At 52.1% G+C, this 11542-nt stretch overlaps 1 protein-coding gene across 5 annotated transcripts in view; it reads left to right on the plus strand.

Annotated features, from left to right (window-relative positions):
- The window catches only part of ADCY3 (adenylate cyclase 3), a 98409-nt gene that overhangs the window by 70130 nt on the left and 16737 nt on the right, over nt 1-11542 (plus strand). For 4 of the 5 annotated variants that reach the window (XM_079941655.1, XM_079941657.1, XM_079941656.1 and 1 more), the window contains 11 exons: nt 293-380; nt 1211-1327; nt 3134-3393; nt 3688-3753; nt 5261-5342; nt 6335-6493; nt 7018-7164; nt 7711-7830; nt 9647-9767; nt 10411-10535; nt 11321-11485. In XM_079941655.1, coding sequence (XP_079797781.1) covers nt 293-380; nt 1211-1327; nt 3134-3393; nt 3688-3753; nt 5261-5342; nt 6335-6493; nt 7018-7164; nt 7711-7830; nt 9647-9767; nt 10411-10535; nt 11321-11485 — 1450 coding nt within the window. Of the gene's footprint in view, nt 1-292; nt 381-1210; nt 1328-3133; nt 3394-3687; nt 3754-5260; nt 5343-6334; nt 6494-7017; nt 7165-7710; nt 7831-9646; nt 9768-10410; nt 10536-11320; nt 11511-11542 lie in introns of those variants that run through there. The other variant, XM_079941658.1, reaches the window with a different exon arrangement.

Genomic DNA, 11542 nt, shown 5'->3' on the forward strand with positions numbered 1-11542 from the left:
GTTCCTAAGAATCCCTTCCCAGGTGTTACTGGGCTCTGCCCGGGGCATCTGTGAGTCTGTCCTTCTTTAAGAAATGTCCCACAGAACAGTTACAGCTGGGGAGGGTCCTGTGTCCCCAGGCCCTGCACACAGTCGGCAGCAACTCCCTGGTATGACGTGGAACTTCTCGGGTACAGGCTTGTGCCTTGCTTAGGGGGCCTGCCCTCTGTCTCCCTTCCTTTACTGTCCTGGCCCCTGACCCAGCCCACTACTCCCTCTGGCCCTCTCCTGGATTGTTTTCTCTCTCTCACAGGCTGATGACAAACTATGTGACCTTTGTGGTTGGCGAGGTCCTGCTCCTGACCCTGACCGTCTGCTCGCTGGCTGCCATCTTTCCTCGGGTAAGAAGCCCTTTTCCTTTTGGCTCAGAGCTGTCTGGAAGTGAGCATCGCTCCCCGTGAAAGTGCGTATTGATGGAGCTGTGTCCTGTCAGATCCTGACAAGTGGAGGACTTCCGTTGGGCTGGCTCAGGCACTCATCCATCCGTTCATTACACACGTCTTCATTATCGGCTCTGCACCCACTTTGGGCCAGGCCCCGGAGCGAGCCAGAGTCTACGTAAATGGGAACCTGTGTAGCAAAGGAGTGGAGGCCCAGCTAGAAGGTGGAATGGCTCCAGTTGTGAAAGACCCTGAAAGCCACACACAGGGATTGAGACTTTCTCCTATAAGCACTGGGTGTCAGGCAGAGTTTTTGATCAGAAAAAAAAGGGAAAAGCAGCATTTTAGGAACATTAATTTGGCAGGTGGCTTGTGAGTAACTTGGGGGATTTAGGTAACCCTGACCCAGGGAAAGCAGGAGTACGTAGCCAGGCAAAGACGGCCGGCCCTGAAAATTCTCCCCCAGCGTGGCTTTGCCGCCCAGCGACAGTGAGTGGACTGCTGCTGGTGGTGCGGCCCACAGGCTCAGGCCGGTCGCCGCGCAGCCCTGGGAGGGGCTCTGATATCTGGCAGCCGTGGTGTGTCACCTGCACATCCAGCAGGACGGGCAGACAGAGCCGGGATCCGCGCGCCTTCTCGGTTCTGCCGCGGCCAGGTTTTGGTTGACGCACACACGCGGCACTACTCTCCAGGTTCCTGGGAAGTATGGGAGCAAGCAGAGTGGTTAGCAGTCGTGTTTACAGGGAGGAAGGCCGTCAGGACACAAGGGCCTGGAAATTCCATCCTTCTAGGCCTTTCCTAAGAAGATCGTGGCCTTCTCAACTTGGATCGACCGGACGCGCTGGGCCAGGAATACCTGGGCCATGCTGGCCATCTTCATTCTGGTCATGGCAAACGTCGTGGACATGGTGAGCCCCTGCTGTGCTGTTGAAGGGACGCCCACTCTCTGGATTAGCCTGCGTGAGCAGTTGCCAGCCCATTTCCCCACCCCCAGTAGACACAGCTTTGGAGTGGCACTTAGGTTCCTAAATGATCATCCTGGCCAAACGGCGGGGTCTTCTCCCCGGGATGCCTCTGAGGCTGCCTTGTCTTCCCCAGTTCCTCACTCTCCCCGGGTCCAGGAGCCCAGCGCCAGGCACCAGCTCCCGTCTGGGTGGTTTACATATGTTGTCTCATTTAATCTCTGTAACAATCCCGAGAGGTCGGTATCATCTGTAGTTTCATGTGAAAAAAATGATGCTCAGAGAGGTTAAATCACTTGTTTTAGGTCACACAGCCAGTAAGTAACAGAGTGGAGAATTGAAGCAGTTCTAAATCCCCGTCCTGTGTTTTCTCTCTCCATGTCTCACTGTTCAGGGGCCCCAATACTCCTAAGCTTTCTGTGTATCTTAAGTATTCCCTACAGTGTGGCTAGCATCAGGCATCCATCAGGACGAGGGAGGTAAACCGGCTCCACCAGAGGAGCGCTCCTGTTTGGCCTTCATCCATTTGAACAAGGCCACACCTTGCAGAGGTGGGTCACTGGGACGGCAGTTTCACTGAGCCCAGATGGCTAGCGGTAGACGAAATCCTCTGCTCTGTTGTCCTCAGTTCACGCGGGTCCCGTGAGGGGGCAGCAGAGGCTTGGGGAGAAGGGATGGCAGTGGGAAGCCACCAGCCAGTTCACTGAGCACTGGGCACTTGGAGCTGTCACTGGTGCTCTCTGGTCAGGCCTCCCAGCTCCCTCCAGTGTTGGTAGTACTGTACTAGATACACTCTCTTAGAGTCCTGCTTTTTGCAAGTATAATGTTATATTATTTGCTTTATTTTTAACAATTGAAGCATGGGAGGAAAGTCAGCATGGAGACTTATTCTGGTAGCAGTGTACGTGAGAAGCCCTAGGGCCGATTGATCCGAAGTCCAGCAGGAATGGAGTTAGGAGCTCCAGAACCTGACACGCCCAGGGGTTGCTGGTGGCCACAGAGCAGGGAAGAAAAGGCCTGGGCCCCTTGCGTGTCAGGACACCCCCCTGGAGCCTGGTGCCGAGGTCTGGGGGCCACTGTTGGACAGGGTCACGGACACTGGCAGGACATCTGGAAGTCCTGTGGAGGGGAGAAAAACCAGGGAGGTGTGAAACTTTGCACGTGCTAGACTCACACGCTGAGAGCCTCCCCAAAGCCAGACAAGCGCCAGTGGGTGAACGTGAAGAAAAGTAGGTTCGATTCGGTTTATGGATGCACTTTCCATTGACCACGTCTGCCCAGCCGTGGGACCGGCGACCAGACTCCAGAAATGAAGGGCTTGAGTGGAGACTGGCTGCCGTCGCAGTGAAGCTCGAGGGGCAGCCTGGCTGGCTCACGGCCCCTCCGGAAGCAACAGAGTGCTGTGGGCAAGTGCACGTTGGGTTTGAAACCTAACGAGCGGACTCCTGGTTCTGGCTTTGCTGCTTGCTAATTGCATCACTTGGGGCAAGGGCGGCCTCTCTGAATTTTCCCTCTGATGGTGGCAGCACTAAAATACTCAGAGAATTTTCATGACCCTCAGAGGAGATGATGGTAAAGCTCTTAGCAGGAATTAAGTGCCTTTTGTATTACTGTGCCCTGGTCAATTTTTCTTCTTTCTCGGTGTTTCTGAGGGAGCCGTGGGAAGTGGCAGCTGCCACAGCCCCGCCTTCTCTGACCAGTGTCTGCTGTCCCCTTGCACCCCGTGCTCTCGCCTACGGTCCTGGCCTCCAGCTTAGCTGTCTCCAGTACTACATGGGACCCACCAACGGCACCTCAAGGGTGCAGATAGAGGACGGCTGCGTGGAGAACCCCAAGTATTACAACTACGTCGCTGTGCTGTCCCTGATCGCCACCATCATGCTGGTGCAGGTCAGCCACATGGTCAAGCTGACGCTCATGCTGCTCATCGCAGGGGCTGTGGCCGTCATCAACATCTACGCCTGGCGCCCCATCTTTGATGAATACGACCGCAGACGCTTCCAGGAACACGAGTAAGATGAAGCCTGTTTGGGGATCTGCATAGTCTCCTTCCTCCCACCCCCCAGGCCCCGTTTCAAGGTCATGGGTCTGCACTGAGCTGGCCGTCTGTCTCTAGGGCTCATCCACGGCTTGTATGGGAATCAGGGTTTGTGGTTTCTCACAGACGGGCCACTGGTTGGCTGTGATCCCAGGACACATCCTTCCCCTTCTTGAGGAGTTGAAGACCTGGGTCACCTCAGTGTTTGGCTGGGCACCAGTCTCTTGTACCCGATGGGGCCTGAGTGTGCTATTATCTGTCCCAACAGCTTTCCGATGGTGGCCTTAGAGAAGATGCAGGTACTTTCCAGCCCTGGGCTCAATGGCACTGACAGGTAAGGGTGACCGCTTTCCCGTCCTGGTCTGTGTTTTTGGCCCCTTTCTTCTAGAGGTAGGGAATACAACAGGCCAAAGCCCCATGGTCTCATCCTTCCAGAGGCACGTGACGTGGGATAGTCAGGCCGGAGAAGTGAGTGTGTGTTTCTGTAGGGAGCCTGCAGCAGACTTTAGTGCTCATCTGGCCACGCTGGCCTCTCCTGGGTCAAAGAGAGCGAGGTGTGGCGAGCAGTGTGGTTTAGAGGCTGGGACAGAGAGCAGGCTGGGCTGAGGTGAAAGGAGAGCAGCCAGGTAGAGGACAGCTGCGTTTACCGGCTGGCAGGACAGACGGCAGAAACAGGAGCAGGAAGGAACACTGTTGCATTCAAACTAGAAGACCTGGATTCTGAACCCTGCCGCAGTGATTCTCTGTGGGGCCTCAGGCAGGCCACTTTTCCTGAGTCTCAGTTTTCATCTCTTGAAGAGGATGTCAGACTAGAAGTTCTTCAAGGTCCCTTCTAGCTCTAAAGTTTTAGAATTGTATGATTCAGTGACTTGACTAGACTTTTAAGTAAGTTTAAAAAAAAAAAAAGATGACCTACAGAAGGTGGGTAGAAGACTTGAAGAGCATTTCGCAAAAGAAGAAATCTAACTGGGCAGTAATAAATGAAAGGCATTCAGGTAACCGAGGTCATGCAAATTAAGACCACTGTGAAAGACCATCACACCCCTATCAGTTTGGCGAAAATTAAGAAGCCTGATCACATCCTGTATAATAACGGTAATGCATACATTCCTGGTGGGAATATAAACTGGTACAACCATTTTAGAAAACAATTTGGAGTTAATTAGTACAGTTGAAAGTAGACCTATGACCCAGCAATTCCACAGCTACGTGTACACCTCAGAGAAACGAATGCACGTATATATGTCCCAGGATACATGAACAAGGATGTCCACAGTTGCATTGTTTATAATAGCCACACACACCTACAAACATCCAAAACAAATGAGAACGACCCAAATGACATCAACAATGAACAGATACGTAAATCGTGGTAGAGTCATATAATAGAATACTGTACAGTAATGGAAATGATGTACAGCTCCACACAAAAATATGGGTGACAGTTATACAAAAGCATGGTGGCACTGTGCCCTCATCCCATCACCGAGATGTTAGTCAGTCTCTCCCGTCTCCAGATTCCTAGATGGTTGCAGCTACTTCTGTGATCAGTCAGGTGATGCAGTGTTTATTCAACATCTGGGGAGCATCCCCGAAGGCCTGATGTGGATTCCAAGTGCAGCCGGGAGGAGCCAGGAGTTGGTTGGCTGTTAAGACAAAAACCCAATGATTTCAGAAAGCTTTACTGCCCGGTGGGCATCCGGACTTGACGCGAAGGTGCTTAAGCTGCTGAGAAAAGTTTCTGGGTGACAGGAAACAGCACAGCCAGATTAGAGGGAATAAGGCTCCCTTGTCAGCGGGCAGCGCGGTGCCCTTCAGCTGAACTGTCCTCGGTCCCACAGGCTGCCCCTGGTGCCATCCAAGTGCTCGATGACGGTGATGATCTTCGTCATGATGCTCAGCTTCTACTACTTCTCCCGCCACGTGAGTGCCTGCACACCCTCCTCTTCTGCGCAGACCTGCTGGGGCCTCTGGAGAAGCAGCCCCAGGACCTAGGAAACCAAGCTCCTGGGGAATGCTGGTTCCCTTACCCCACATGGCATGTGACCCTGGTCAGGCCACCACCTCTGCCAGTTTCTGGTTTCTTCCTCAGTAGTACAGGAGCAACAGTTCTTACCTCTTCCTTCTGACCTCCTGCGGGAAACTGAAGGAAGCCTGGGGGAGGGGCACAAAAGCCTGGATAAAATCTCTATTCCCTAGGCCAGCGGCTCATGGATCTCCACTCACCCAGGCTCTGGGGGTCACTAACACACTGACTACGGAGCCGGAAAATAAAGGGAAAGAAGCTGATGAAGTTTTTGTTTGGTTAAAAGGAAAAAGAGGAAGAGAGGGAAGGAAGTACCCTCGTGAGGGACTCACTTCCCTGTTAGCTCAGATGCCACCCAGTGGCTTGTCGGGGAACTACAGCCACCCCCAGCCACTTCTTGACCGAATGGAGCCTGCTGGAAATGGGGACTCCTCCTCCCTGGGCTAGGAGATCCCACTGCTGCCACCACCCACAGGGCAGACCTGTAGCTAAAATTATGTCCCAGGACGCCCCAGACGTCCAGAATACCTCTCACATCTTCCTGTAACCAAAGGGGCTGGGACCCTCACTGCACCTGTAGGGTGGCCTTTTTGATGAGGGAATCTTTCTGGGTCTCATTTCCCTTGCCATTAGCCGTTTTCCTTTCAGTCTTCCCATGTTGGAAATAAGTTCACATTTTTCGTCTTCCTATCAAATGGCCAGCTTTCTCTTTCTTTCTTTCTTTTTTTTTTTGGCTGTGCTGAACAGCTTGTGGGATCTTAGTTCCCCAACCAGGGATTGAACCCGGGACACGGCAGTGAAAGCACCGAGTCCTAACCACTGGGCCAGGAGGGAATTCCCTCAGATGGCCAGCTTAGAGCTCACACCTTACCTATGTCTGTGTCCATAGGTGGAGAAGCTGGCACGGACACTGTTCTTATGGAAGATTGAGGTCCACGACCAGAAGGAACGTGTCTATGAAATGAGACGCTGGAACGAGGCCTTGGTCACTAACATGTTGCCTGAGCACGTGGCACGCCATTTCCTGGGGTCCAAGAAGAGAGACGAGGTGAGGGGTGGCCCTGTGCTGGAGCCACGAGCCTGTGTGTCATCTTCTGGCTTTCTGTCTTCTTATGACATGGCCTGGGGCCCAGGTAGGGCTGGACCTACCCAGCACAATACTAGAAGCAAAAGAAGAATTTCACAGGCTTTTGGTAAAGGGCACTGCCATAGACATTGCTTCCATGGGCCACACACCTCTGGGAGGCCCATTTCAGAAGCCAAGGCCTTGGTGGAGCCCACCTTTCTGCCGACCGTGATCATCTCAGACTGGTTCTCATGCCTCACTTCCCAGCTCCACCCCACCCTCTTCTCAGAGCTGGAGCTGTTGCAGGGACTAGTGAAGCTCTTTTTTAGTTATTAATTGTTGTGATGAGCTACTTTCTAATAATTCAAAGTTGGGATAGTCTGGGAGACGTGTGTGTCCAAAAAGCTGAGTGCACATGTCATGGATCCATATGGAAGACAGGTTCATTTCTATAGCACATTATTCACTTAGACTTTTTTGAGCACTTTGGCCCCGCCTCTTTTTAGGAGCTGTACAGTCAGTCTTATGACGAGATTGGAGTCATGTTTGCCTCCCTGCCCAACTTTGCTGACTTCTACACAGAGGAGAGCATCAATAACGGTGGCATTGAGTGTCTGCGCTTCCTCAATGAGATCATCTCAGATTTTGACTCTGTAAGTGACCATCCTGCGCCCCCCTCCTCCTGCCACAGAGCCAGCCCTTCCAGATTGCAGCCCAGGAAAGGCTGCAGAAGTCAGAGGGAAGTTAGAGTTACTCTGGCTGCGTTTCCCCATAAAAGCCCCTCCGCATAACAGAGCCATCTGGAGATGTTGGGTCCCAGGTGAGAGCCTGGGAGATCACCTACAAGTCTGGCCAAAACAAGATCCCGAGGCCCCTCTGATTCCTCCTACCCTCAGATTCAGGTTCAGTAGACATTTATCAGGTAACTTGTATACCAGGGGAAATGCTTTTACATAGATGCTCCCGCCCTAGGAGACTGGCACCTGCATCCCAGGGTTAAGGTGGTAGAAACTGAGGCTCAGAATATCGGGACATTGGCCCAGGATCATGTGGCAGGTGTCGGCTGGATGAAGCTGTTACAGGAAAACATCTTAGATGTCTCCTGGGCTTGTTGTAAACAGGCAAATCTGTCATTTAGTTGTGGCTCATTCATCTCCGTCGACTGCTGACAGTTCTGTCTTCCTTACTACTGGCCTCAGCTCCTGGACAATCCCAAGTTTCGGGTCATCACCAAGATCAAAACCATTGGCAGCACCTACATGGCAGCTTCAGGAGTCACCCCAGATGTCAACACCAATGGCTTTACCAGCTCCAACAAGGTAGCTAACCAGCTCAATGTCTAGAGGAGATGGGGCAAGAGAGAGGCAGCTCACACGTAGCACGTGGGAAACGATGTCATAATAAAAGTAGCTGCCATTAAGTACTGTTGTGCGAAGGGGTCACAGACACACACCCAACAACCAACGCGGTGCAAATATAAAACCAGGTTTACGAGTTTAATAAGCAGAGAGAGGGGAACACACATGGCCCCCCACTGCTGTTCCACAGCTTAGGCCGGGCGTGAGATGGTTTAGGTAACTGTGGCCATATCCTCTTTTTTTTAAAAAATTTATTTTACTGAAGTATAGTTTATTTACAATGTTAATTTGTACTGTACAGCAAAATGATTCAGTTATACACATATACATACATTCTTTTTCATATTCTTTTCCATTATGGTTTATTACAGGATATTGAATATAGTTCTCTGTGCTCTACAGTAGGACCTTGTTTAACCATTCTCTATATAATAGTTGGTATCTGCTAACCCCAAACTCCCAGTCCCTCCCTCCCCCACCCCCGACCTCCTTGGCAACCACAAGTCTGTTCTCTACATCCATGAGTCTGTTTCTGTTTCATAGATAAGTTCATTTGTATCATATAGATCCCACATGTAAGTGATACCATACGGTATTTGTCTTCCTGACTTACTTCACTTAGCATGGTAATCTCTAGGTCCAACATTCATGTTGCTGCAAATGGCATTATTTCATTCTTTTATAGCTGAGTAATATTCCATTGTATATATGTACCACATCTTCTTTATCCATTGATCTGCTGATGGACATTTAGGTTGTTTCCATGTCTTGGCTATTGTGAATAGCGCTACAGTGAACATTGGGGTACATGTATCTTTTCAAATTAAAATTTTCTCCAGATATATGCCTAGGAATAGGACTGGAGGATCATATAGCAACTCTATTTTTAGTTTTTTGAGGACCCTCCATAGTGGCTGCACCAATTTCCATTCCTACCAACAGTGTAGGAGGGTTCCCTTTTCTCCACACCCTCTCCAGCATTTGTTATTTGTAGACTTTTTAATGATGGCCATTCTGACTGGTGTGGGGTGGTACCTCATTGTAGTTTTGATTTGCATTTCTCTAATAATTAGCAATGTTGAGCATCTTTTCATGTGCCTGTGGCCATGCCCTCTTAATGCTCTATACTTTCATAAGAACCGGGGAGCAGGAACTATCTACACAGTTATGTAACAGTGAAGATGTCCGGGCTGGGGAAATGGTTTTGTTAGGAGAGGGAAGTCGTTAACGCTCACTGGCTGACAGATTATTCTCCTGTTGGCTCAGCCCTGTGAGGCCAGCTGTGCTTAGCGCCAGAGGGAGAGGAAATGAACTGTGGGGACCCTGGTCCCAAGGGCTGTTCTTAAAACGTTACCCTAGTTTATTTCACAACTGCTGTACAGTGTAAGTCCTACTGCCATATCCACTTTATGGATGAGGTTAAAGAAACACATCTAGAATGGTCATCACCCTCAAGTGCTTACAATTACTTGAAGAAACAAATGAGGACAACGATACAAAATTCAAAGGCCAGGTTCAGATAGGGTGGTGACACGACCCTGCCAGACGCATGGCAGACAGCAGCTGGGCTGGGAAGGATTTGCCTTACCCACCACCTCTGCCCATCCTTGCCCTGGACCCAGAGGGACCCAGGTGAGCTGTCACAGTGACAAGTCAGAGCTAAAGAGGTCCCTGGCTCCCCTGTGGGAGGAAGTGCAGAACAAGGCCTGTAACTAGCAGGTGAAGGGAAGGAAGGCGCCCGGCGGGCCCTGGCGCTCACGGTTGCTTTCTTGTGCAGGAGAGGTCAGACAAGGAGCGCTGGCAGCACCTGGCGGATCTGGCCGACTTCGCGCTCGCCATGAAAGACACGCTCACCAACATCAACAACCAGTCCTTCAATAACTTCATGTTGCGCATCGGTAAGGCCTGTTGGCTCGCCCACTCCTGCCGTGCTCCCCCTGGTGCAGGGGGCTCGGCAAATCGGGGAGGACGGGGCTTAGAAACACCTGAGGCGTTTGGGCTGGGGAGGTTCATACTCACCGAGCTGGAAGGGACCTTACGGGTCTTTAGGTTGATGATCGAACTGAAAGTGTGATGAAATGGTCAGCCATCCCTGTCCCACGCTGTTGACGATGATGGCCTTCGTTCTGAATCCAGCTGGGACTTGAGTTTGTCTACCTTTCCAGGGAATCTTCTGTGCCTGAGGGCCTTGTTCACCTCAGTCCAGCCTGTTAGGATTCATGTCACCTGCCACCCACTACTGGGAAGGGGGTCTCGATCCTGGGCAAGGTCACAGGAGACTTGAAGTACCAGGTGTGCCAAGAGAGAAACTGGCAACTTCTGTCCTAAATGAGTTAGTATATTGGGGTGGCTGACATTTACCGAGCACAGAGCGAGGAGGGTGAGAAGGACACGTGACTTCCGTCCTCCGGTAGCTTAGGCTTGATGAGGAGTATGTTACATAACTAGGAGCTTTGTGGTTGGAGCCAGGTGGCAAATTCCGTGAGAAGAGTTGGTGGCTTCTGAGATGGGGCTGTGCTGAATTCTGTGCCTCTACCTCAGGCATGAACAAAGGAGGGGTACTGGCTGGCGTCATCGGAGCCCGGAAACCACACTATGACATCTGGGGCAATACGGTCAACGTAGCCAGCAGGATGGAGTCCACAGGGGTCATGGGCAACATTCAGGTACGTCCAGCAACAGAGCCGACCGTGTGCTCAGATCCCAGGGAGTGGAATCGGAATAATGCATGTTTTGCAGGGCACTACTGCCTCCTTTCTGTTGGCCCAGAACGTTAAGTTGGCAATGCTGAGATCAAGGGCCACACTGGGACGACATGCTTCAGTAAAACGGAGAAAATACTTCAAACCCATTTACAAAATGCAGGTTTAAGTTCTGGATAAAAGAATGCCCTGCTCGGGCTTCCCTGGTGGCGCAGTGGTTGAGAGTCCGACTGCCGAGGCAGGGGACACGGGTTCGTGCCCCGGTCCGGGAAGATCCCACATGCCGCGGAGCGGCTGGGCCCGTGAGCCATGGCCGCTGAGCCTGCACGTCCGGAGCCTGTGCTCCGCAACGGGAGAGGCCACAGCAGTGAGAGGCCCGCATACTGCAAAAAAAAAAAAAGCATGTCCTGCCTCTTGGTTCCCAGTGACCCTTGGGCCTCCAACAGCTCCCCCCCAAAACCACCCTGATCTGTATCACTGGCTCTGGCAGGAAAGCTCCACAAGAAGGGCAAAGGGGACAGAAAAGCAGCCTTGCCAAGCAAGGCGACCTGTGGCTGACCTCCTAGGAGAGGGAGCACGAAGGTTACAGAGGGGTGGGCCAGGCAAACCCCACCCCCGCAACCGGTACACAGGCTGGAAGGGGCAGAAGAGCGCTGGGAGCCTGTGGATGGGGATCCTGCGTGGGTAGCACCGGGCCCCTCGGCCCAGGTTCACTCTCTAAGCCGACGCTCTCGGTTCTCCCTCTACAGGTGGTGGAAGAAACTCAAGTCATCCTTCGAGAGTACGGCTTCCGCTTTGTGAGGAGAGGGCCCATCTTTGTGAAAGGGAAGGGGGAGCTGCTAACCTTCTTCTTGAAGGGGCGAGAGAAGCCAGCCACGTTCCCTAATGGCTCCTCGGTTACACTGCCCCACCAGGTAGTAGACAACTCCTGAATGGCCTCGAGCCCCCAGAGAGTCCACACGGGAGGGAGA

This window comes from Stenella coeruleoalba (assembly GCF_951394435.1).
Source record: "Stenella coeruleoalba genome assembly, chromosome: 13".
Classification (NCBI taxonomy): Eukaryota; Metazoa; Chordata; class Mammalia; order Artiodactyla; family Delphinidae; genus Stenella; species Stenella coeruleoalba.